At 42.7% G+C, this 27,880-nt stretch overlaps 1 protein-coding gene across 2 annotated transcripts; it reads left to right on the top strand.

Moving 5' to 3' along the window:
* The first annotated feature begins 219 nt into the window (after window positions 1-219).
* Window positions 220-23,069, top strand: nucks1a (nuclear casein kinase and cyclin-dependent kinase substrate 1a). 2 transcript variants are annotated; one of them, XM_084172539.1, is made up of 8 exons: window positions 220-471; window positions 7,232-7,281; window positions 7,368-7,464; window positions 7,700-7,746; window positions 13,661-13,810; window positions 13,900-14,046; window positions 17,909-18,067; window positions 18,228-23,069. In XM_084172539.1, exons 1-8 carry the CDS (start codon window positions 455-457, stop codon window positions 18,494-18,496), a joined length of 936 nt encoding a protein of 311 aa, XP_084028665.1. In that variant the 5' UTR covers window positions 220-454; the 3' UTR covers window positions 18,497-23,069. The 2 variants fall into 2 exon arrangements, with proteins under 2 accessions (XP_084028665.1, XP_084028666.1); XM_084172540.1 differs by lacking the exon at window positions 17,909-18,067.
* The last annotated feature ends 4,811 nt before the right edge of the window (window positions 23,070-27,880 follow it).

Raw genomic sequence — 27,880 nt, 5'->3', positions numbered from 1 at the left:
TAGCAGTGCTGTCTCAACCTATCCTTGAAAGGGGGGAGGGTAAATGGGTTGAACCACTGGGTTTGATGACCAACTAGAATTTCCAACCAAAAAGGAAATCATAATTCAAACTGCCCAATCGAAGCTTTGGAGTGTTGATGCTCTCCTTTCAGCAGCGAGGATGGGCGGTCCTCTGTGCCAAGAGCCCGCCTTAGAGCCAATCAGTTAGGTTGCGCACATGCTGCAGTTTCAGTTTGTTTTATTCACCATTTTGAGTAGCCGAAGGTAAAATTTAAACTAAAATCGCGTTTGGAAAAGAAATTAGTTCCCGTATTTTTCGTTTTACGCAGTAGCTCAGGCGTTGGAACGTTTCGTTGCGCCCTTTGGAGTTGCAGAGCGGGACGATTTCATTTTTATTTCACTGGATTTCATTTCCCCTTTCTTACATTCTTAACCTCTACAGTATTTCTGCAAAATGTCAAGACCAGTGAGGTACGTTTTTCTAATATGTCCTTCGCTGAGGCAGTACGGCGTGCACGCTGCCTTTACAGGAGACACGTACGTCTCTACCATGTTGTGGTTTTGGCCACAGTTCCGTTTATTTTATGAAACATTTATGTAAATGTTTTTTTTTCTCCTTGTGCACGCACTTGCTAGCATGAATCCTTGCAATGTGGACTGTTCATTCGCCATGGCGGGGTGAAAATGCCTGTATTGCGCGCGCCTTGGCGAGTGTGCGTGCATCTGGTGTGAATCATGCCTAGAAAACCGATCCAACTCGAGTATCATTTGGTGCGCTACCCTTATGTTTCAGTTGTATTTACCTTGGTTTTATGTGTCCCTGGAATGTGGTATGTCATGGTATTTTGTGTGTGAGGGGAGGTAGACCAGCCTGGGGAATATGGCTACCCATTCATCCACGGGAGCCTCTGAAACGCTAATAAAAACCAGGACTGTCGGTGGACATCGGCTCATGGGATGTGATCTTATTAGCACGCAGCCTAGCGACGTCTACACTACTCCAAGTAGGCTATCCACCATTGAAACGCAATTGTCTTATATATTCTATGGTCTTATTAGGGAACAATGAAATGTGGAAGGGGCGACGGCAACCTGTTGGTTTTGAGTGAAAACGCGGTACGAGAAAGGGAGAGCAGAGGAACTACATTTTCACTGATAGCAGGGGGGCGGAATGGCTTTAGAAGTCACCCCACCCCCCACGCCTAGCTCTTCGCTACCTGAAAAGACCGAGAGGGTCGCATTTGAGCGAAGAAAATCAGCTATTTCGCAAGATAAACACAAATGGACGATGGTTGTTATTAAAATGTAACTTATAATCGGAAGCGACTGTTGCAACATTGTAACCGCAAACTATGTAACCGATATTGCAACTAAGTAGCAATGTGGCGTCGATAATTGCCCCTCTTGCTCCCGTTTTTTCCAGGTAATGCATGGGTCCCTCGATATTTTTTTTGGGAGGGGGGGGTTCGTTTGAGCTCATGACGATCGCTTTTCTAGTGGTGGTCAGGGCTTTGTCTTTCGGCCTATGTGTCTTCACGGTGGCGACAGGGCCTGCGTTTGTAAAAGCGTTTATTGCCCTAACTTCCCTTGCTCCCACTAGCACATTTACAGACCTATATCCATCCTGCCCTGCCTTTCGAAAGTATTTGAAAGCCAAGTTAACAAACAGATCACCGACCATTATGAATCCCACCATACCTCTGGTCATGGGTGCACCTCAGCCACGCTCAAGGTCCTAAACTATATTATAACCGCAATCGATAAAATACAGTACTGTGCAGCTGTCTTCATCGACCTGGCCAAGGCTTTCGACTCTGTCAATCACCGCATTCTTATTGGCAGACTAAATAGCCTTGGTTTCTCAAATGACTGCCTCGCCTGGTTCACCAACTACTTCTCAGATAGAGTTCAATGTGTCAAATCGGAGGGCCTGTTGTCTGGACCTCTGGCAGTCTCTATGGGGGTGCCACAGGGTTCAATTCTCGGGCCGACTCTATTCTCTGTATATCAATGATGTCGCTCTTGCTGCTGGTGACTCTCTGATCCACCTCTACGCAGACGACACCATTTTGTATACATCTGGCCCTTCATTGGAAACTGTGTTAACAAATCTCCAAACAAGCTTCAATGCCATAACACTCCTTCCGTAGCCTGCAATTGCTCTTAAACGCTAGTAAAACTAAATGCATGCTCTTCAATCGAACGCTGCTTGCACCCGCCCGCCCGACTAGAATCACTACTCTCGGCAGGTCTGACTTAGAATATGTGGACAACTACAAACACCTAGGTGTCTGGTTGGACCGTAAACTCCTCCTTCTCACTTTAAGCATCTCCAATCCAAAGTGAAATCTAGAATCAGCTTCTTATTTCGCAAAACAAAGCCTCCTTCACTCACGCTGCCAAACATGCCCTCGTAAAACTGACTATACTATACTGACTTCGGCGATGTTATTTACAAAATAGCCTCCAACACTCTACTCAGCAAATTGGATGTAGTCTATCACAGTGCCATCCGTTTTACATTACATTTACGTCATTTAGCAGACGCTCTTATCCAGAGCGACTTACAAATTGGTGCATTCACCTTATAATAGGCAGTGGGACAACCACTTTACCAATTTATTTATTTTAATTTTTTGAGTATATTTTTAATTTTCATTTGTTTTATGTTTTCTTATTTTCTTATTTTTTGTGGGGGTGGGGTAGGGTTTTCTCACCAAAGCCCCATATACTACCCACCATTGTGACCTGTATGCTCTCGTTGGCTGGCCCTCACTACATATTCGTCGCCAAACCCACTGGCTCCAGGTCATCTATAAATCACTGCTAGGAAAATCCCCGCCTTATCTTAGCTCATTGGTCACCATAGCAACACCCACCCGTAATATGCGCTCCAGCAGGTATATCTCACTGGTCATCCCCAAAGCCAACACCTCCTTTGGCCGCCATTCCTTCCAGTTCTCTGCTGCCAATGACTGGAACAAATTGCAAAAATCTCTGAAGCTGGAGACACTTATCTCCCTCACTATATTTAAGCATCAGTTGTCAGAGCAGCTTACCGATCACTGCACCTGTACACAGCCCATCTGTATTTAGCCCACCCAACTACCTCATCCCCATATTGTTATTTATTTTGGTCATTTGCACCCCAGTATCTCTATTTGCACATCATCTTCTGCACAGCTAACACTCCAGTGTTAATACTAAATTGTAATTATTTTGCACTATGGCCTATTTATTGCCTTACCTCCATAACTTACTACATTTGCACACACTGTATATAGATTTTCTATTTTTGACTGTACGTTTTTGTTTGTCCCATATGTAACTCTGTGTTTTTTATCGCACTGCTTTGCTTTATCTTGGCCAGGTCGCAGTTGTAAATGAGAACTTGTTCTCAACTGGCCTACCTGGTTAAATAAAGGTTAAATAAAAAATTAAATTAACCATATGTGGTACTATGGTAGCCTATAATTACTATTACAGACAATGTTTCCAATCACTTTAGTGTGTGTTAGGAGGTCAGGGGGATGGGAAAATAGAAGGATGTGTGTGTATACGAGAGCAAGACCACTGTAGGCCCGTGTAGCTCAGTTGGTAGAGCATGGCGCTTGCAACGCCAGGGTTGTGGGTTCGTTTCCCACGGGGGGCCAGTATGAAAATGTATGCACTCACTAACTAAGTCGCTCTGGTTAGGAGCGTCTGCTAAATGACTAAAATGTAAATGTATATAGGTTATGTATGCCTCATGCCTGTGTGTGTGTATTACATCACAGCTCTGAAGGTGTGTATTACATTTAGCACCTGCCTGTGGTCAGCTGTGTGTCACCTGCAGCACTGGTCTGTAGTGTGTGTTTTAACCCATTCCACTCATCCACTTTCCCAAATGAGCCCTTGAAACTGAAGAAGTGAGACACGAGCATCCAGTTTACTAGAGAAACTAGCCCCATCTGTGTGAGGGAACTTTAAAAACAAAACGCATACTGCTGATGCATGATTGATGGCTGAGTGTGTTTGGGGGTGTGGCGGAATAGAGGGAACTGAAGTGGATGAAATCCTGTTGCGCCTTGATTTGGAATGATTGGAAATACATTGCGTTGGCTGCATGAGATGAGAAGAACCGTACAGAGTTGGGCATCTTATATGAACCGGGTGTGGTTCCTAGAGTTATGTTTGTCTAATCTGGGTCCATCTTTGCCCTTCTGACTCTACATTACATTGAAGTCATTGAATCTTTCTTTTGATTCGCTGAGGGGAATTGATCAAATTGTGAAACGTTCGATCTAAAATCCTCGATTGTGATACGTTTTTGGAAACCTTGAGCACAATTTATAATCCAAAAACAACTTTACTAATACAAAAGTTGTATTTGTCACATGCGCCGAATACAACCGGTGTAGACCATACCGTGAAATGCTTACTTACAAGCCCTTAACCAAGAATGCAGTTTTAAGAAAATATTTATTAAATAAAGTAAAAAGTAACACAATAAAATTATTAAGACAATAGTAAATAGTAATATGCCATTTAGCAGACGCTTTTATCCAAAGCGACTTACAGTCATGTGTGCATACATTTTTACGTATGGGTGGTCCCGGCGATCGAACCCACTACCCTGGCGTTACAAGCGCCATGCTCTACCAATTGAGCTACAGAGGACCACATGCTATGTGCGGGGGTACAGGTTAGTCGAGGTAATTTGTACATGTAGGTAGGGGTAGAGTGACTATGCATAGATAATAAACAGCGAGTAGCAGCAGTGTAAAAACAGGGGGGGGTTAATGTAAATAGTCCGGGTGGCCATTTTATTAATTGTTCAGCAGTCTTATGGCTTGGGGGGTAGAAGCTGTTAAGGAGCCTTTTGGACCTAGACTTGGCATTCCAGTACCGCTTGCCGTGCAGTAGCAGAGAGAACAGTCTATGACTTGGGGGACTGGAGTCTTTGACACTTTTTTTTGCCTTCCTCTGACACCGCCTAGTATAGAGGTCCTGGATGGCAGGTAGCTTGGCCCCAGTGATGTATTGGACCGCACACACTACCCTCTGTTGGCGCCTTACGGTCGGAAGCCGAGCAGTTGCCATACCAGGCATTGATGCAACCGGTCAGGATGCTGTCGATTATGCAGCTGTATAACTTTCTGGGGGCCCATGACAAATCTTTTCAGTCTCCTGAGGGGGAATAGGCGTTGTCGTGTCCTCTTCACGACTGTCTTGGTGTGTTTGGATCATGATAGCTTGTTGGTGATGTGGACACCAAGGAACTCGAAGCTCTCAACCTGCTCCACTACAGCCCTGTTGATGTGAATAAGGGCTTGTTTCCTTTGTCTTGCTCACGTTGAGGGAGAGGTTGTTATCCTGGCACCACACTGCCAGGTCTCTGACCACCTCCCTATAGGCTGTCTCATCGTTGCCGGTGATCAGACCTGCCAGCAAACTTAATGATGGTGTTGGAGTCATGACCTGCCTTTCAAAGCACTTCATAGCTAACGACGTTGGTGGTATTCATTTAGGCATGTTACCTTTTCTCGTTCTTGGGCACAGGGACTATTGTGGTCTGCTTGAAACATGTAGGTATTACAGACTCGGTCAGGGAGAGGTTGAAAATGTCAGTGAAGACACTTGCCAGTTGGTCCTTTGCATGCTCTGAGTACATGTCCTGGTAATCCGTCTGGCACCGCGGCCTTGTGAATATTGACTGGTTTAAAGGTCTTGCTCTCATGCATGCTTCAGTGTTGCTTGCCTCAAAGCGAGCATAAAAGGCATTTAGCCCATCTGGTAGACTCGTGTCACTGTGCAGCTCGCGGCTGGGTTTCCCTTTGTAGTCCGTAATAGTTTGCAAGTTCACATCCAATGAGCGTCAGAGCCGGTGTAATCCATGGCTTCTGGTTGGGATATGTACGTACGGTCACTTTGGGGATGACGTCGTCGATGCACTTATTGATGAAGCCGGTGACTGTGGTATACTCCTCAATGCCATTGGATGAATCCCGAAACATATTCCAGTCTGTTAGCAAAACAGTCCTGTAGCGTAGCATTCGCATCATCTGACCACTTTCGTTTTGAGCGAGTCACTGGTACTTCCTGCTTTGGTTTTTGCTTTTAAGCAGGAATCAGGAGGATAGAATTTTGCCCTGTTTCCTATCGAAATGCATTGAAAATTGTGCACTGTCTCTTTAAGAATGTCACGTTTGGGTGTGATGACATGCAATTCATTCATTGCTATGATCATTTGATCTCCTGAAGAAGCTGTCCTTTTAACATTCTTTCTGTGCCCCCAAATGTTTGGATATACTGCTAAAGTTGCCAGGTTGTTAGCCAGCTAATGAGGTAACGTCATGACTGAACAAGGTGTTAACGGCCCGCAACATGGTTTACCTGGGTGGTAGGTAGCCTAGATGTTAATAGTGTCGGACAAGTAACCAAAATGTCGCTGGTTCGAATCCCGAGCCGACTAGGTGGGGAAAAAATATGTGCCCTTGAGCAAGGCACTTAACCATAATTGCTCATGTAAGTCTCTCTGGATAAGAGCGTCTGCTAAAGGACTAAAAAAAGTTAAATGGTTTATGAATGTAAAATGCGGCCCACCAACGGCGAAGCATCCAGCAAAACGTAGCGCAGATAATATGGTCACAACTTTTGAACGGTTTGGGCTAGAGACAAGCAGTTCTCTGTGTAGTAATGCATCTTTTTCATGAATCTTAATTTTTATATAGCGCACTCTGAAAAAGCGGTACAGCAACGCCAAATCATTAAAACAATTATACTCTGGCTGATAACTGGTGCTCCCAAATTAAAATTACAGGTTTGCACAGAAATATGTGACCAAAATGGTCGCACTTAGAGCCCTGTCCTCCAAATAGCTTTCATCCACCCTCTGTGTTGATCGGTGCAGATGAAGGAGAGGAAGCCACGTTAGACTATTGACTTGTACCCTATTTCAGGGATGGGCAACTCCAATCCTGGAGGGGCTGATTGGTGTCACAGCTAACACAACTGGCTCCAATAACGAACTAATCATGAACTTCAGTTTAATTTTTTCGTTTAATCAGCTATGTTTGCTACGGATGGGGGGTAAAGTGTTAACTCCCCCTGACAGCATGTAACTGTTAGTGAAAGGCTGTCATGATGATGACGATGATTATTATTTCTGCATGTTTTGTCCTACGACAACAGTCCTCATCCTACCGACTATAAACAGGAGAGGAAATCTCTGTTTGTGTTTACTTCACAGGAACAAGAAGGTGGTGAATTACTCACAATTCCAGGAGTCTGATGACGCAGGTGAGAGAGCGAGAGTTTGTGTGTGCAACTGCAACCCCTCTCCCCTGTAAACTGTGTGTTTAACCCCTTTTTTCCTTCCCTTGTAGATGAGGAGTATGGGAAGAACTCCGACAAGCCTAAGAAGCCTCGTGCGGCTCCTCGCGAGGTGAAGCGCAAGCGATCAAAGAACTCTCAGGAGGACAGGTGAGCCCAGAGAACAGCAGCACAAGGCTGAATCCTAACTCTCAGGAGGACAGGTGAGCCCAGAGAACCGCAGCACAAGGCTGAATCTTGACTCAAACTTCAGGGAACATCTTCCATTGGCATCATGCATGATTTAGAAATAAGAGTTGAGGGCGTTCAACTCAAGATTTGGTGGTTCTATTAAAAAGCAGACTTGGTGTGTATCTTGTTGCTCAATTGTTGTTTTTTGTTTCAGTGAGGATTCTGATGAAAAACTCTCCAAATCCAAAAATGATTCAGCAGGTAAGCCATTCTGACATTTCCATTCATCAACTGGTTGATTAACAATATTATATTTGTGATAGATCTATGAATTATGATAAATCTATGATCCCTTTCAGAAGTGGAAATGTTGTTCAAGCTTGGTCTTGGGGTTAGGGAAAATGTCCTTTAGAGGAGGCTATGGTTAGAGGTTAGGATCCAGATAGTGATGGGGGGGAGAAATCGATACAGTTAAATATATTATTTCTGACTATGTATTGTTTTGACAATATCGCTATATAATTTTTTTCACTACTTTATTAACCTTTATTTAAACAGGGAGTCACATAAAAACTATTTATACTGAACAAAAATATATGCACCATGTGAAGTGTTGGTCCCATGTTTCATGAGCTGAAATATTTACAAAAAGCTTATTTCGCAACAACAAAAATCACTAATTTGTTTACATCCCTTTTAGAGAGCATTTCTCCTTTGCCAAAATAATCCATCCACCTGACAGGTGTGGCATGTCAAGAAGCTGCTTAAACAGCATGATCATTACACAGGTGCACCTTGTGCTGGGGACAATAAAAGGCCACTCTAAAATGTGCAGTTTTGTCACACAACACAATGCCACAGATGTCTCATGTTTTGAAGGAGAATGCAATTGGTATGCTGACTGCAGGAATGTCCACACCAGCCCAGGACCTCCACATCCGGCTTCATCACCTGCGGGATCATCTGAGACCAGACGGCTGATGAAACTGGGTTGGCACAACCGAAGAATTTCTGCACAAACTGTCAGAAACCATTTCAGGGAAGCTCATCTGCGTGCTTGTCCTCACCAGGGTCTTAATCTGACTGCAGTTCGGCTTCGTAACCGACATCAGTGGACAAATGCTCACTTTCGATGGCCACTGGCTCGCTGGAGTAATGTGCTATTCAGGGATTTATCACTGTTTCAACTGTACCGGGCAGATGGCAGACAGCATGTATGGTGTCGTGTGGGCTAGCGGTTTGCTGATGTCAACGTTGTGAACAGACGGCCCCATGGTGGCGGTGTGGTTATGGTATGGGCAGACAGATACAGTGGGGGGAAAAAAGTATTTAGTCAGCCACCCATTGTGCAAGTTCTCCCACTTAAAAAGATGAGAGAGGCCTGTAATTTTCATCATGGGTACACGTAAACTATGACAGACGAAATTAGAAAAAAAAATCCAGAAAATCACATTGTAGGATTTTTAATAAATGTATTTGCAAATTATGGTGGAAAATAAGTATTTGAGACCAAAGAGCTGTCAAAGGACACAAGAAACAAAATTGTAGACCTGCACCAGGCTGGGAAGACTGAATCTGCAATAGGTAAGCAGCTTGGTTTGAAGAAATCAACTGTGGGAGCAATTATTAGGAAATGGAAGACATACAAGACCACTGATAATCTCCCTCGATCTGGGGCTCCACGCAAGATCTCACCCCGTGGGGTCAAAATGATCACAAGAACGGTGAGCAAAAATCCCAGAACCACACGGGGGGGACCTAGTGAATGACCTGCAGAGAGCTGGGACCAAAGTAACAAAGCCTACCATCAGTAACACACTACGCCGCCAGGGACTCAAATCCTGCAGTGCCAGACGTGTCCCCCTGCTTAAGCCAGTACATGTCCAGGCCCGTCTGAAGTATGCTAGAGTGCATTTGGATGATCCAGAAGAGGATTGGGAGAATGTCATATGGTCAGATGAAACCAAAATAGAACTTTTTGGTAAAAACTCAACTCGTCGTGTTTGGAGGACAAAGAATGCTGAGTTGCATCCAAAGAACACCATACCTACTGTGAAGCATGGGGGTGGAAACATCATGCTTTGGGGCTGTTTTTCTGCAAAGGGACCAGGACGACTGATCCGTGTAAAGGAAAGAATGAATGGGGCCATGTATCGTGAGATTTTGAGTGAAAACCTCCTTCCATCAGCAAGGGCATTGAAGATGAAACGTGGCTGGGTCTTTCAGCATGACAATGATCCCAAACACACCGCCCGGGCAACGAAGGAGTGGCTTCGTAAGAAGCATTTCAAGGTCCTGGAGTGGCCTAGCCAGTCTCCAGATCTCAACCCCATGGAAAATCTTTGGAGGGAGTTGAAAGTCCGTGTTGCCCAGCGACAGCCCCAAAACATCACTGCTCTAGAGGAGATCTGCATGGAGGAATGGGCCAAAATACCAGCAACAGTGTGTGAAAACCTTGTGAAGACTTACAGAAAACGTTTGACCTGTGTCATTGCCAACAAAGGGTATATAACAAAGTATTGAGAAACTTTTGTTATTGACCAAATACTTATTTTCCACCATAATTTGCAAATAAATTCATTAAAAATCCTACAATGTGATTTTCTGGATTTCTTTTCCTCATTTTGTCTGTCATAGTTGACGTGTACCTATGATGAAAATTACAGGCCTCATCTTTTTAAGTGGGAGAACTTGCACAATTGGTGGCTGACTAAATACTTTTTTCCCCCACTGTATATACTACGGACAACAAACACAATTGCATTTTATCGATGGCAATGTGAATGCACAGAGAGACCTTGACAAGATTCTGAGGCCCATTGTGGTGCCATTAATTCGCTGCCATCACATGTTTCAGCATGATCATGCACGGCCCCATGTCGTAAGGATCTGTACACAATTCCTGGAAGCTGAAAATGTCCCAGTTCTTCCATGTCCTGCATACTCACCGGACATGTCACCCATTGGGCATGTTTTGGATGCTCTGGATCGACGTGTACCACAGCGTGTTCGAGTGCCCTCCAATATCTAGCAACTTTGCACACCCATTGAAGAGGAATGGGACAACATTCCAGAGGCCACAATAAACGGCCACAATCAACGGCTTAATAAACTATGCGAAGGAGATGTTGCGCTGCGTGAGGCAAATGGTGGTCACACCAGATACAGACTGATCCCCGCCCCTACCTTTAAAAAAAAATTCTCAGTCATGTGAAATCCATAGGTTAGGGCATAATTAATTCATTTCAATTGACTAATTTCCTTATGAACTGTAAATCTCTGAAATTGTTGCGTTTTAGTGTTTTTCAATGTATATAAAATAAAACACTAAATAAAATGCAACAGCCCTACAAAGACATTACAAATAAAACACAATAAAATACACATTAAACATATTTAAGAAAAGCAATCCCATTCTGTAACATAAGTCTCCAATCAATCATTGTAAATGCCTGAAAGGCACCAGAATATCTAACTGCAAGGATTTCTGCATATTGTTCCACACCTAAAAAGCAGATTTTCCCAATCCTATGGAGACCAAAGGGATCTCCAGAGTTATCCATCCCTGAGAACGGGTTTGGTAATTTGTATGTCTGAATTTAATCAATGAAGTTATGTACAGAAAAAGTTTATGCAAGACGGCTTTGTAAATAAGAGTGCAGCTCTCTTCTTACAGACAGAGAGGTCCATGCCACATTTTTGTACAGAACACAATGATGAGTCCTAAAGACGTCCCGAGTGATAAAACGAGTTGCTGAATGGAATACTGAGTCCAATGGTTTCAAAACAGAGGCTGCCACATGCATATAAATAATGTCAGCATAGTCTATTACAGGGAGAAGCCTTGTTTGAACAATCTTCCTATTTGTGTCAGAACTGAGGCAGGATTTATTTCTATATAAAAAATGTAAAATAGATCATAGATCTCAGCTTTGTCATTTTCAATGTGTGTTTCAAAAGACAACTTGTCATCAATCCAGATACCTAAGTACTCCTAGTGAGAAACATGCTCAATTTGGGCTTCATTTGGAGTGCAAGTACGCATGTCCTCAGTCAACGTTACGAGACCTAGAGAACGGTATTTGCATTTAACACTAAGTTAATATCAGGAAGTGATTGTTGGATTAAGTCATGCTGAAGGTCACTAATGGCCTGCTGCACTGAAGAGGCACAGGAATAAATAACTGTAATCTGTGTAGAGATGAATGTTACAGGTGTTAACAGTATTTCCAATGTCATTTATATACAACGTGAACAACAATGGCCCCAAAATCGAACCCTGGGGTACCCCATTAAGCACTTTAAGAAATGTGGATTTAACCCTGTCTATCATAAAAGCCTTGGTTCTGTCACTAAGATAATTCTGAAACCACAAACAGGCATCAGTGCCAAGGCCTAACACGGACAACTTACTCAATATGATAGAATGATCAACTGTATCAAAAGCTTTTGACAAATCCTATAAATAGGGCAGCACAATTCATCTTAGCATCCAAAGCATTGACAATATAATTTACAACAGATGTGGTTGCAGTAATAGTACTGTACCCTGGTCTAAACCCTGATTGATGTACATTCATAATACAGTTCACAGATTTAAAAAATATTTAAAAAAGAACGAAGTTGCACATTCACCAATGATTGAAGAATCTTAGCTAAACAAGGAACCCTTAATATGGGACAATAGTGGTCAAGATCACAACAATCACCTCCCTTATGTAGTGGCAGCGCATAAGCTTGTTTCCACACTTTAGGAATATTTCTTGATAAGTGTTTAAATTAAAGATGTGGGTTATTAAACCAACAATGACCTGGATCCAAGTGGTCGGCCCATGTAGATATCGTAATGTCAACAACACATTTTCTGTGAATTGCCAAAAGGGAAAACCCTGACTGACATTTTCTAAATTATTCAGTAAAATTCCCCCATTAACATCCAGTACATTGTCACAGTGAGTAGGCTTTTGAATTGTATCAGAGAGCCTGCAGAAATAAAATGTTAATTTAAATTATTAAATTATCAGTAATAGGGCCAGACTACATTCATTTGTAAGGGAAGAGTAGAGGAAGTACAACCCTTTTTAATTATTTCACAGTTTTCCAGAATTTATAGGGATTTCCAGTACAGTCAGTGAGTGTCTTTTACACAGATTTCTCAATTCTCTGAAGGATTGCCAGTCCCGGCTGGAGTCAGTACTTCTAGCCATGGCCCAGGCAACATCTCTATTGCGTATGAACTCAAGATAGTTATTACAAAAATCCTTTAACCGGTCTGAGTCTTGGGTTCCTCAGGACAGGTTCAAGTCACCTGCGACCAACATCTCAGAAGTAGAAAAATAAGCTATTAAGTCAGTGGGACTAGTTAACAAACATTTCTTAGGGTGGTAGACTCCCGAACAGTTACTTGAGAATTAGAACCTAGTTGAAGACTTAAAGCTAGAAATTCAAATTGTTTAGGACTGGAAGTAGCCTTGAAGAGACACAGAAAGGTGACTTTTTGTATAGATAGCAACACCACCACCTTTGCCCGTTCTATCAGCCCTGAATACTCTAAAACCATCAATAGTAACCTCAGCATCCACCATTTTCTCAGATAACCATGTTTCTGATCAAATAAAAATATCTGGATCTGCCTGGGAAGCCCAGATCTAGTTGTAGTCCATTTTTGACGAAAGGCTGCAAACATTTAATTAATAATTAAGCTAAGTGGATTTTGACTCATCATTACCACTTACATGGGATGTGCAAATTCACAAGCATCATGCGCTCTCCCTCCTCCGCGTAAAGAAATTTGACTGCAACCAGCCACAGCGCACTCAAATTGTACCGGGAGGCGGGACAGACAGCAGACTGCGTTTCGCTGTCATCGCTCTCTTTGTGACTGACAGGCACCTATCTTATCAATAGATAGCTAGAAGATGCATATCGTTCACTCTAGCGGGAGCGTGCTCGACAGACTAGTGAATTGAAACTTTTAAATGGAAAGTAGCCTAGTTAATATGAAATCAAAAAAGTAGAAATGAATCTGTGACCGGCTGATTAGCCGACCCGGCGCTAATGGAAAACACTGCGAAGGGGGGAAGGGGACTAGGGCTATGAGAAGGGAACTAGGGCTAGTGGCCAGGAGTTGTTTTGGGACTGGGCTAGTGGTAAATGTTTTTGTGTTGGGATGCAGATGACTTTGGCAGTGATGAAGACAACGACTTTGGAGAGGAGGATGATGAGGATGGAGGGAGTGACTACGAAGCTAAACGAGGGAAAAAGGGAAAGACAGCCAAGGTGGCAAAGCCCACTAAGAGGACACCCAAGAGAAAACGACCCGCAGGTAAGAATCATACACTGAGGTGTCTGTGTGTGCGCCAGTTATAATATGACTGTGTGTGTTATAACCTGGCTACATCTTTCTGTGTGTAGATGACAGTGATGAGGAGGTGAGTCGTAAGGTGCGTACGGTGCGGCAGGCTGCCACCAAGGCTGTGTCCAAACAGAGAGAGATCTTGCTGGGAGACGGAGGCAGCGAGGACGAGGAACGCGAAGACAAGGAGGAGGCCTTCGCAGACCGTAAGTCAACCACTCAAAACAGGCCTACCCGGACCAAGCCCTTGATCATGACTCTGTTCCATTACATTACACACAAGTCATTGAACGAAGGCATCGGGCTGGGCGATATGGCCAAAATATCATATCACTGTATTTTAAAAGAATTTGACGGAAATTTATGTTTTTGAATAATAAAAGTTCTAAATTTGCTTTATGAGTAGTGCGTGACCCTAGGGTGGCAACATATACATTCTAAGTAATTTGAATGGGTCTTTCTCCATTCTGATTGTTTTATACTGTTCAATTTGACCTATCTATTTCTGCATTTCCTGCACTAATTTGAGATCATTACCACACTGCCACGTAGGGTTGTACGATATGGGCAAACAACCTAGGCCTTATTTTGAACCAAATATTGCAATTGTTATTTTACTTGCGATTTAGAGCAAAACACTTGGGTGAACTGTTGGAATCATGCAAATATAATTATTATTCTAATTCTATAGGTAGAATATAATATTGGGCACTTTCAATACAGTGTTGGACATGAAAACTAATACAAATGCCAGGGATAAGTTATTGTGACAGGGTAGGAGTGTTGACAAGGGTTTCCTAGCGGACCCTATATTCTTTGGCTACATTGAATGTTTTCTCTTAGCGACTTCATGTAGCTAACATATTAATGCGTCGCGTATTCCTCTTTGATTTAGAAGATATATTTAGAAGAACAACATGCTAATTTAGGTCTACACCATCACTGGTATTATTATGCTGTACATGTATAAATAAATGTACTGAGTCAGCGCAAACGTAATTAGCTACAGTGCATTCAGAAAGTATTCAGACCCCTTCACTTTTTCCACATTTTGTTACGTTACAGCCTTATTCTAAAATGGATTAGATTGTTTCCCCCCCCCCCCCCCCATCAATCTACACACAATACCCCATAATGACAAAGCAAAAACAGATTTTTAGAAACTTTTGCAGAAACCTGAAATCCATGTACCTAAGTATTCAGACCCTTTACTCAGTACTTTGTTGAAGCACCTTTGGCAGCGATTACAGCCTTGAGTCTTCTTTGGTATGACGCTATAAGCTTGGCACACCTGCATTTGGGGAGTTTCTCCCATTCTTCTCCGCAGATCCTCTTAAGCTCTGTCAGGTTGGATGGGGAGCGTCGCTGCACATCAATTTTCAGGTTTCTCCAGAGATGTTCAATCGGTTTCAAGTCCGGGCTCTGGCTGGGCCAATCAAGGACATTCAGAATCTTGTCCCGAAGCCACTCCTGCGTTGTCTTGGCTGTGTGCTTAGAGTCGTTGTCCTGTTGGAAGGTGAGCCTTCGCCCCAGTCTGAGGTCCTAAGCGCTCTGGAGCAGGTTTTCATCAAGGATCTCTCTCTACTTTGCTCTGTTCATCTTTCCCTCGATCCTGACTAGTCTCCTAGTCCCTGCCGCTGAAAAACATCCCCACTGCATGATGCTGTCACCACCATGCTTCACCGTAGGGATGGTATTGACCATAAAAGCCTGATTGGTGGAGTGCTGCAGAGATGGTTGTCTTTCTGGAAGGTTCTCCCATCTCCACAGAGGAACTCTGGAGCTCTGTCAGAGTGACCATCGGGTTTGGCCGGGCGGCCAGCTCTAGGAAGAGGCTTGGTGGTTCCAAACTTCTTCCATTTAAGAATGATGGAGGCCGCTGTGTTCTTAGGGACCTTCAATGCTGCAGACATTTTTTGGTAACCTTCCCCAGATCGGTGCCTCGACATAATCCTGTCTCGGAGCTCTACGGACAATTCCTTCAACCTCATGACTTGGTTTTTGCTCTGACATGCACTGTCAACTGTGGGACCTTTATATAGACAGGTGTGTGCCTTTCCAAATAATGTCCAATCAAATGAATTTACCACAGGTGGACTCCAAGTTGTAGAAACATCTCAAGGATGATCAATGGAAACAGGATGCACCTGAGCTCAACTTCGAGTCTCATAGCAAAGGGTCTGAATACTTATGTAAATTTGCAAACATTTCTAAACCTGTTTTCGCTTTGTCATTATGGGGTATTGTGTGTAGATGAGGAAAAAAATAAATGTAATCCATTTTAGAATAAGGCTAACGTGACAAAGTGGAAAAAGTGAAGAAGTCTAAATACTTTCCGAATGCACTGTAGCTAATTACGTTTGCGCTGACTCAGTACATTTATTTGCTAGCTAGCCAGCTAACTAGCGATTAGCATTAGCGGCCAATAAGATTTAGGCCCAACTTGCTAAGAAAATACAAACTAGCTGTTTGCAGATGTAGAAACTCAAACGAATAATGTAATTGTAGAAAGCTTGTGGATTTATATTAAGAAGCAAAGTGAAAACAGCATCGTTGTCATCAACATTGTTGCATGTGCTGCAATGACCATGCAGACTGAACGCAAGTGTCTCATGGTCGAGGAACAACAAATGTGCTCCTTGAGTGACGGGGCGTGGCTAGGTCTGTGTGGAAAGCGGCATGGAGAGCGATGACTCAATTAGATAAGTAAATTATAAAAGTGGACGTACACAAGGCATATTCCATTTTATCAAACCAAACATTAAAATACCGTTATAGAAGGTAAAGTAAAAACCCAAACATGTCCGTGCATCAATACCGGTATATCGTAAAATAAGTTATACCGCCCAGCCCTACGAAGGAGTCTTCTATACGGGGGAGTGTTAAAATTGGTGTATAAAATTGAGCACACAGCCATGCAATCTCCATAGACAAACATTGGCAGTAGAATGGCCCGTACTGAAGAGCTCAGTGACTTTCTACGTGGCACCGTCATAGTCAGTTTGTCACATTTCTGCCCTGCTAGAGCTGCCCAGGTCAACTGTAAGTGCTGTTATTGTGAAGTTGAAACGTCTAGGAGCAACAACTGCTCAGCTGCAAAGTGATAGACCACACAAGCTCACAGAACGGGATCACTGAGTGCTGTAGCGCGTAAAAATCGTCTGTCCTCTGTTTCAACACTCACTGCTGAGTTCTAAACTGCCTCTGGAAGCAACGTCAGCACAAAAACTGTTCTTCTGGAGCTTCATGAAATGGGTTTCCATGGCCGAGGAGCCGCACACAAGCCTAAGATCACCATGCGCAATGCCAAGCGTCGGCTGAAGTGGTGTAAAGCTCGCCGCCATTGGACTCTGGAGCTGTGTAAACGCATTCTCTGGAGTGATGAATCACGCTTCACCATCTGGCAGTCCGACGAACAAATCTGTGTTTGGCGGATGCCAGGAGAACGCTACCTGCCCCAATGCATAGTGCCAACTGTAAAGTTTGGTGCAGGTGGAATAATGGTCTGGGGCTGTTTTTCATGGTTCGGGCTAGGCCCTTTAGTTCCAGTGAAGGAAATGTTAATGCTACAGCATGCAATTACATTCTAGACGATTCTGTGCTTCCAGCTTTGTGTCAACAGTTTGGGGAAGACCCTTTCCTGTTTCAGCATGACAATGCCCCCGTGCACAAAGCGAGGTCCATATAGAAATGGTTTGTCGAGATCGGTGTGGAAGAACTTGACTGGCTTGCACAGAGTCCTGACCTCAACCCCATCGAACACCTTTGGGATAAATTGGAATGCAGACTGCGAGCCAGGCCTAATCGCCCAACATCAGTGCCCGACCTCACTAATGCTCTTTTGACTGAATGGAAGCAAGTCCCCGCAGCAATGTTCAAACATCTAGTGGAAAGCCTTCCCAGAAGACTGGAGGCTGTTGTAGCAGCAAAGGGGGGACCAACTACATATTAATGCCAATGATTTTGGAATGAGATGTTTGACGAGCAGGTGACCACATTCTTTTGGCCATGTAGTGTATTTTTCAGGTGAAATTACCAATAATCACCACCTCGTCCTCCTCTCTCTAGCTGATGAGTCGGGCAGTGATGAAGACTTCATGGTTGAGGATGATGATGATAGTGACTATGGCCGCTCCAAGAGCAAGAGGAGCAGCAAGAAGGTGATCAAACGGAGCCGGCCGGAAAGGAAGGAAAAGAAATCCCCCAAACCACGACTAAAGGCCACTGGTAGGACCGCTCACCATGAATCAATCACCCATATCCTTCAGAACTGCAAGCATCGGTTGTTAAATGTTTTTTTCAGATAATGTGTAAGTATCTTCCCAGCCTCATAACGTCATTGAATGAATGTGTATCCATAACTTTGTGTGTGCTTCTCCTCCCCCAGTGACCCCCAGCCCAATGAAAGGAAAGGGTAAAGGTCGCCCCAGTGCTGCCAAGGCCCTGGAGAAGAGCTCGCCCAAAGAGGAGGAGGAAGAGGAGGAGCCAGAGAGCCCTTTGGAGGAGGAAGAGGAGGAGGTGGTGAAGAAAGACTCCTCCCCCGCACCCAAGAAAACGAAGGAGGCACCCGGGAAGGAGAAGAAGGAAAAGGAAGATGAGGAGGAGGAGGAAGAGGAGGACGGATCGGAAGAGGACGTGCCCTCTGGGGAAGACTAGACCCACAGAAGTCCCACCTCTCTCTCTCTCCCCCCTCCCCTTCCCTCTCTCTCTTTACCTTCTCAAGTTTTTGTTTCTCTTGGTTTAGAGTTTATTTTGGTTTCATTGGTGGCCTGGCTCAATGGTTTGAACCTCATTTGTTGTTTAGTGTTAGTTGTTTAGTGTCTGGCTTCCCGTAATGACTGACTGACTGACTGACTGACTGACTGAGGACATGGTATCTGTGTGCATGAGATCATGCATACCATATGGCTGTGAGGGATGGAAGGAAAGAACAAGTGAGATTTTACTCCATCTCTCTGAACATGTCCCATCCCTCCATCCCTGTCCCCTCTGCTCAGCTACACCTCCCTCCACTGGCACACCTCTCCTCTCCTTTCTCATCTCCCTCTCTGCAGTGACTGCATTAGTCTTTCCTACACAAGTCTGTGTGAATCTCAAAAAACGGTTTCTTTAGGCTTTGTTAGTTTGCCTTTTTCTGAGAGCTCCGTGCTAGTGGACATCCGTCCTCAACAGTCGCTTGGAGTGTAGAGTCACTAGTTTTCTTTCTGCAGGCTGATGTGTGTGTGTGTGTGTGCAAGTGAGCCTTCTATAAAAAAATAAATTCTAGCCATCTTCTTTCTCTGCTGAGTTCTCCATTCCCCTCTCCTCCCCAAGTAATCTCTGGTCTGACATGACTGAATAGGTGAAAGCTATGTAGAATAACCCTTGCTTGACCTATCCAGGAGAGTTAGATCAGTGATTACTGAGCCCTGGGTTTGTTCAGCCAGTCTGGGTTTCTATCTCTATCCTGGTTTCTCAGTGGACTGCTGTTGTCCAATCAAAGCACTTTTTTATTCACTGTGCCACACTACCCATTGGTTTAGTTACAGCCCAACGCTGACTAATCAGAGAAGGCCACACTGGAGACTCTTTGAGGGAGGATATGTCAGCGTGTTTCCTGTCTGTCTATTTCCCTGTTGTATCTAGATTGTTCTCCCTCAGTTCCTGTGCCCACTAACCCCATAGCGCTGTGCCAACACTGACAGTGCTTTTTAAACTCAAACACAACACGTTTTAAGGAAGGTTTTACGGTTGTTATTTTAATGTTAACTTGGTTGAATTAATGCTGTTCTATTTCCCCCTACTCTGAGGTTACGCTCTGGCCCTGTGTCAAGGACCTTCAGTTTAACACATACATATTCAATAACAAAACAAGCTTTGTGTAACTGTTCAGTCATGTGCTTTGAGATCAATTGTTTTTATTGTATTATAAAGCAAATAGGCAGAATAATCGGCATTGGACAAATAGCAATCAGCACACGTCCAACACATTTTTTCATGATATTCAATATAACAGTACATTCATAGTACAAGGAACAGAGTTGAAGATCACTTTGGAGTAGCAGTGTGTTATTGTGCTTTAGACCGAGAGATTACTCTGAGCGTCTGCGATGTGCTGTAAACGGTTATTTGTGTGGTGAGCGAGGGGGTCATGGAAGCAGGTTCTAGATCAGCCCTAAGAGAGCCTGTTTGTTTGCTGTGCTGGTACTACCATTGTGCGGGTGTGATGGAGCACACACTCAGGGGATTTGGTGTTTCCTCACCCTAGACCCTCTACCATTTGGTTTGTGGTTCAGAGATTTTGGATGCCTCTGTGCTAGGCATGACACATGCATACACCGTACACACATGCCAGCAGACACGCACACTACCCTGGTATGGCCAGAGCATCCTTTCATTGTTCAACCCTTTGTGCCAGGCATCCACAAGCTTTTTTTAAATTGAATCGAGAGTTGTTTTTTTGAGAGGCCCTAAAATGAATGTTTTTTTTGTTGGTTTGTTTTAATTCTCTATTCAGATTTTTTGTAATGTTTGTTTTTTAAGAAAATTAATAAAATGTATCTTGATTTTAAAGAGAAAAGTTGACCCAATCCATCTGTTTTTCTGCTGGGTTTAGGAAGACTGGGAGAGCAGACCCAGCAATCCCTCCTTTCTGTTCCACTCTCCTCCTTTTCTCTCATTCTATCACTCATCTCACGTGCTCTCCCTCTCCTGCACTCAGCTCATACTCACTCCTTCCCTCTCTCTCACACACACATGGCTCATTCCCCTCAGACAGAAGTAGTCAGGGTGTTGATGTAGTCAACAGTGATGCTGGCTAATGTTTCACTCCATACCTCTCCTCTACATCCAAGAAACACTAGCTGCATTTCCCCTACTCTGCCCTTCACAGATCTGATAGGACTGGATAAGTGACAGCAATAGAGCCCCACAGTGGAGGTGTCATAATACCCATAAAACCTACCGGTCAAACAGGGAAATGGTTCCAATTGTTTTTTCACCATAAATTTTTCCCTTATGGAATTTTAGAAACACTTAAAATAAGGGCAGTGTTTCGTGTAGGCTTACCCTGGCGAGATGTTTTGATAACCGTGTAAATATCTCTCAGACAAGATGATTTTTTTAAATCAATATATTCGGCTCTATTTACTGATTGAAAAATGCTAATTAGTGTCAAAGTAGACATGCAAGACTACAAATCCCTGCAAGCTCCTGCATGTCATCTCTAGCTGACATCTTTGCTAACGGGTATTGTGTCAATTTAAAACTTGCGCAAGACAGTTCACAGAATTGTCCATTTAAAGAAATGTAGCCAATTTATTAATGCCTAAACTTAGCTAAAATTAGTTAACCCAGAGATTCTTACCTTTACCTCGATTCAGCAGTCTCATCCAGATCATCATGGTATTTGTAGTTCTTAATGATAGCCACATTAGCAGCTAATTAGCGTTTAATTTTTGGAGGGTAAATATAGGCCAATATAGTGATAAGTTATCTTGTCCTAGAGAGATTTACACGGCTATCAAAACGTCACGCCAGGGTAAGCCTACACGAAACAGACCTTATTTTAAGTGTTTCTAAAATCCCCTATGGGAAAAATGAATGGTGGGAAAACGATTGGAACCATTTCCTTGTTTGACCGCTAGGTTTTATGGGTATTATGACTCATACTGTGGTACTCTATATGAAGGAATCTAGGTCAAACCACTGCTTATGCCTTCCCGGTTGTTTCAGATCTGCAAATAGGAGAATACAAGGGCAGAAGTGAGAGAGAAGGCATGAAATGAGTGCAAGAGAATGTTTTGGTGTTGCTCCTCCCTGGGTTGAAAAACATTTTTGAGCCAAACCTATGGTATCGTAATGCATTCTTGGTCTATATGGGTTCATTATTGTTTTCGCTGAGAATTAAAGCTACTAGTTATTCAAACGAGTTTGGGCGCTTAAAGATTGAGTCGGTTTCTTATTGCCTTATTTTCCCTTGGTACTACTGAACTAGAGGAGCACTTGGTATGGTGTGATACATGGGGACTGGAGGGGATTTTAGGGTGAATACTAAACTTGTAGATCAGAAATGATTCCACCCAGCCTACAGGAGTGCCTAGGGCGTTGGGGCTAGTGGTCGCTTTGGAATTCAGCAAATGAGTGCTCTGCCTCGGATGCTGACCAACTGAAGCCATAGATCTGACATAGTATAAGAGGAGGACGTGGAGGGGGTGTCTGTCATCAAAGAAAATAATGAAATAGAAGACTAGCTGACAGATCAAAGCTGTCATTATACCAAGGGACCACTGTATGTATGTATATATATATTGGCCTATCAGTCAGACCCAATGATGTTCTGACCAATACCAAATCGCTCAAGATCCCAAGACTGCATATATGTGCCCTAGAAGCTGTTTCAGCAGACCCAAACCGAACCTTGGTTCTGGTGCACTTTCCCTGGTACCCTCCTGATGGCAGTGGACAAGTGTTTATATGCCTAATTCCAAACTGGCCCCTATATTCCAAGCACTTCTGTAGATCTTAGATAGGTATTAGCAAATTTTAATGACAAAAGTAAATTGCTTATACCTATTCAAGCCTTGGCTACACATGGGCCTTAGTGTTAGGGTTAGCAGTTAATTTGGATTGGTCATCTTCGTATAGGGCTTGTATCATGTTCCTGAATGTCACTGAAAGCTTGTACTGTATGGGGTTTCTGTGTCCAGGCAGTAGGGGCTCCCACAGAGAGCTCCCCAACAGGGCTATGAGGTCCGTACTGCTAGGCTTCTTTTCTGATAGTTAACTGAATGATTCATGTCACTGGTGTCCCAGGTCTGAATCAGTCCCTTATTGGAGGGGGAGGATTGAAACCAGTAGTGCTGTGTACCTCCAGGCCCTGTTTAACATGAACACATGACCATGATAAACAATGGATTAACTATTTATTTCCATCATTTCTTCAGTATCCCTGCGTTTATATTGCTTTTCATTTGTTTTTTCTATGTATCTTAAATTGTACTGGCAATGTAAATGTAAGCAAAATTGTGATTCTTACAGGTGATTGCGCCGAGAAGCTTTTGTCAGTGTTGTGGAATGGGAACGCTGAACTGTTGAATATTTTGCATGTTGTGGAAAAGTGAGTAGCGACGATGAAGGTAATGATGATGAGGGCAATATTGTGGTCTTAAAAAGTATTAACGACAACAATGATGTTGATGACATTTTGGTTTCCCAGCTTCTAATAAAGGCAACCTACTTTTTATACGGATTTAATTAGTTGTTTTCTGATGTCAAGCTCTGTGTTTCATCTGTGAGTAGGGTTGCACAGCTACCGGTATTTTAACAAAGTTACCGGAAAATTCTATAATTTTGGTAATTACCATGACATCTATGGCAATCTATGGTAACTTTGGTCATTTATACTTGAATAACTTTTAAATGTATTCATATATAGTATAAATGTTTTATCTGTCCATATTGTCCTTGAGGGCTAGTGGATAGACCATATGATTAAAGAGAAAATAGCCTAATTAATGAAAAAAGCATTAATCAACAATGCCATTATTTTCAATTAACTCTGTTTTGGCGCCAAAACATTAAAGACATATTGACATAGTAAAATAAATAAAAGTGTGAAAAAAAAAAAAAGTCATCTTATTTGATATATTTTACATGTAAGAAGGCCAGAGATAATTACAGACAACTGAGATAATCTGAAGTACCCAAAAGGGCCACTTGTGATAAATTACATAAAATCCATGAAAATTACCAAAATTCTGGTAGTTTACTGGTAAACTTTGAAAGTGACCAGTAATATACCCTCCCTCCTATGTGAGTGATGTGGGGCTCATTCCAGGGGCCCAACCTGTGCACTATTCACTGTTAGCCACACAGTGGCACTGTTTCCATGCAGTCCAGGGGTGCATCACAATAGTCTGGTCTAGTGGCCTCATCTCCTTCATTTACCTTAGTCACAGGAAAGAATAGGTGAAAACAATATGGTGGATTCCCACTGGAAATGTCACCTGTCCAGTCCTTACACATCAGTGCAGATAAAGGAAAGGAGAAAAGAAGAGTAAACCTCCGTTAAAATGCACCCTGTCAATAGACATTAGAATCCTCTATGCCCTGCCAATTCTGTGTACATGCCTCTGACATGACCTTATCAAATCAAAATGTATTTGCCACATGCGCCGAATACAACAAGTGTAGACATTACAGTGAAATGCTTACTTACAAGAAAAAAGTGTTAAGTAAAATAAATAAAAGCAAATAACTAAAGAGCAGCAGTAAAACAAAATAACGGTAGGGAGGCTATATACAGGGGGGTACCGGTACAGAGTCAATGTGCGGGGGCACCGGCTAGTCGAGGTAGTTGAGGTAATATGTACATGTGGGTAGAGTTAAAGTGACTATGCATAAATAATAAACAGCTATATGTAGCAGCAGCGTAAAAGAGGGGGATGGGGAAGAGTGGGGGGGCAGTGCAAATAGTCTGGGTAGCCATGATTAGCTGTTCAGGAGTCTTATGGCTTGGGGGTAGAAGCTGTTGAGAAGCCTTTTGGACCTAGACTTGGCGCTCCGGTACCGCTTGCCGTGCGGTAGCAGAAAGAACAGTCTATGACTAAGGTGGCTGGAGTCTTTGACCATTTTTAGGGCCTTCCTCTGACACCGCCTGTATAGAGGTCCTGGATGGCAGGAAGCTTGGCCCCAGTGATGTACTGGGCCGTACGCACTACCCTCTGTAGTGCCTTACGGTCGGAGGCCGAGCAGTTGCCATACCAGGGTGTGATGCAACCAGTCAGGATGCTCTCGATAGTGCAGCTGTATAACTTTTTGAGGATCTGAGGACCCATGCCAAATCTTTTCAGTCTCCTGAGAGGGAATAGGCATTGTCGTGCCCTCTTCACAACTGTCTTGGTGTGTTTGGACCATGATAGTTTGTTGGTGATGTGGACACCAAGGAACTTGAAGCTCACCAAGGAACTTGCACATGATAAAACATGATCTTAATCATTACACATAATCATAAACACATTAACATCTGATCATCAGTAGCCTGGTCATAAAAAGGGATAAGGTCTCAATCAGTCCACTATAGGTCTACAGAACATTAGTATAATGTTCCCATAGCTCTGCAGTGAGGCTGCTGACAAAACGAAGTGTACTCGTTTAGATAGGTGGACACTTTGTTGAAGCCTTTATTTTTTAAAACTTTTTATAAGCGATAATTATCCTATCATGGCCTATGATCAACGTCAAACGTTTTCCTCATATCGATATAGAAAGGGTTTTAGCTACCTAATTTGCTTTGTCCAATCACACTGCAGTAGAGAGTCAGGCAGTTACATATTAATCTGGCTCCGCTACTAAACAGGGAAGCATCCCCAAGCGCGAGCACAGGCTCCGCAGAATGAAGCCGCTGGTTCCACCACTGGGGTTCAACAGGTACAGTAACTTTAAACGCACCTCTCATTTTGTACAAAAGTGATCTTTAGTCAGTTAGCCTAGAACAGTATATTGCCAGTTTACTTGCAGGTAGTTTGGTTCTTTAATTACTTTTGATGTATTGTTTGGGAGCTTGGTTTAATTAGGCTATGTGCGTTTAATGCATTAGCCTTTTTTAATGTCCTGACATCACGATTTGGCCTACCATTTCCGGAATGAGCTCTTAACTTGTCAGTGTGAATGAGCTAGCCAACGTCGCCATAACATCGCCTACAAGTGTGATCTGGTATTTCTATTGGAGAAGCAGTTTTAGCCTATCTTTATACTGTACTATCTTTGATATTAATGTAGTCAAAGCCTACTTTCTGTAGCTTTTTATTTTATTTATTTCACCTTTATTTAACCAGGTAAGCCAGTTGAGAACAAGTTCTCATTTACAACTGCGACCTGGCCAAGATAAAGCAAAGCAGTGCGATAAAAACAACAACACAGAGTTACATATGGGGTAAAAAAAACAAAGTAAAAAAATACAACAGAAAATATATATACAGTGTGTGCAAATGTAGGTAAGGCAATAAATAGGCTATAGTGCAAAATAATTACAATTAGTATTAATACTGGAATGCTAGATGTGCAAGAGATTATGTGCAAATAGAGATACTGGGGTGCAAAAGAGCAAAATAAATAACAATATAGGGATGAGGTAGTTGGGTGGGCTAATTTCAGATGGGCTGTGTACAGGTGCAGTGATCGGTAAGGTGCTCTGACAACTGATGCTTACATGTAAAATGAGCACAATTCTCACATAGATTTTGAAAAGTAGCCTACTTTTAGTGCTTACGAAGTTGTTTTAAAACACGTGTTTTAGTAGCTAAACTCATGCGTAGAAACACTTAATCGGTCTAAAAGGCAATTTATGCTTGATCCTAAAATGTGGTCGGAGGCTCCATATGGAGGGTGTGACGCAATTGCGGAGCCTCCGAAGGCATGCAGAGGCCTCATTGAACTTGGTACCGCATCGCTGTGCGTCTCCCAAATGTTGTAACAATGCGGAGGGCTCCATATAGCTCCGCATTGACATGATTAGTTGACGGTAGGTGGGGGCGGGAAGTCCTTTATAAACACAAACTCACTTCCTTGATAACTTCCTTCACAACAGCTCTGCGCCAAGCGCAATAAGTATTAATGCCCTGACTTCTGCAGAGGCCATATCACCATAAATGCTGCAAGGCCAATGCAGAATAAAGATTGACCATGCAGTGCCTTTCGGTCGTCTCGCTGCGCGTGTGCATGCCTTCAACAGTGGTGGGAACAGTATCCAATTGTCATACTTGAGTAAAAGTAAAGAGACCTTAACAGAAAATGACTCAAGTAAAAGTGAAAGTCACCCAGTAAAATACAACTTGAGTAAAAGTATTTGATTTTAAATGTACTAAAGTATCAAAAGTAAAAGTATAAATCATTTCAAATTCCTTATATTAGGGAAACTAGAAGGCACAATTTTCTTGATTTTTTAAAATTTACTGATAGTCAGGGGCACACTCCAACACTCAGACATAATTTACAAATGAAGCATTTGTGTTTAGTGAGTCCACCAAATCAGAGGCAGTAGGGATGTGCAGGGATGTTCTCTTGATATGTGCATGAATTTGACAATTTTCCTGTCCTGTTAAGCATTCAAAATGTGTCAGGGAAAATGTATGGAGTAAAAAGTACATTATTTTCTTTAGGAATGTAGTGAAGTAAAATTAAAAGTAGTCAAACATATAAATAGTAAAGTACAGATACCCCAAAAAACTACTTAAGTAGTACTGCAAAGTACTTTTACTTAAGTACATTACACCACTGGCCTTCAAATCAAAAGGCACTCCTTCCATATACATTTGTTTTTGACGAAAATGAAAACGTGTCAGTTTGTCACTTAAACAAGGTTGCAGTAATAACAATACTTAAGACATTGGTTCGAATCTAGGTTGTGCCTAGATTTCGGAAGAATATTTCACTTCTCTCATTGGGCGTGTTTGAGTGGTAATCCGACTGTAGACAGAAGTGGACAAGTAAAGTCTGGGGAAGTACATGCACCAACAGCAAATCGGACAACTTCTGCCGTTTCTAGGAAACGCAACTCGAACCAGGTTTCCATCCAACCTTTTTATGCAAGTAAAGTACATTTTGGATAAAAAAAAATGTCATGACAGGCCTGATGGAAACAGAACATTTTTCTGTAAACTTACCAAATGTCAACAAAACTAAATATGCTAGACAAGGTGGGATCTTTTTGTGTCAAATGATGCTAGAAATGTTGGTGTAAACGCTTTTATGCGCAAATATTGATATAATAACCATTATATTGAAGTAAACTTGGAGTCACGTGATGACATGTTGTATGGTCCTCCCACTATGACTTGGGGAAACCATGCAGTTTATTAGACTACAGATGAAATAAATTATGATGAACTTCACAGGGTGGTGAAAGTGCAAGGTGATGAGCTTGATGCTGCTTTCCAAAAAATATTGAGGGTCTTATTCTGTTGACATGATCATCGGTGCTTGGCTGCCGTTTGACAAATAAAAAATAATCTTGTCCATAATAATCTCATCATGTAGGCTATAAATGCGCTCTATCCAACA

This window comes from Coregonus lavaretus (assembly GCF_964263955.1).
Source record: "Coregonus lavaretus genome assembly, chromosome: 12".
Taxonomy (NCBI): domain Eukaryota; kingdom Metazoa; phylum Chordata; class Actinopteri; order Salmoniformes; family Salmonidae; genus Coregonus; species Coregonus lavaretus.
Note: the sequence above shows the minus strand (reverse complement) of the source record. Positions and strands in the feature narration are given on the sequence as shown.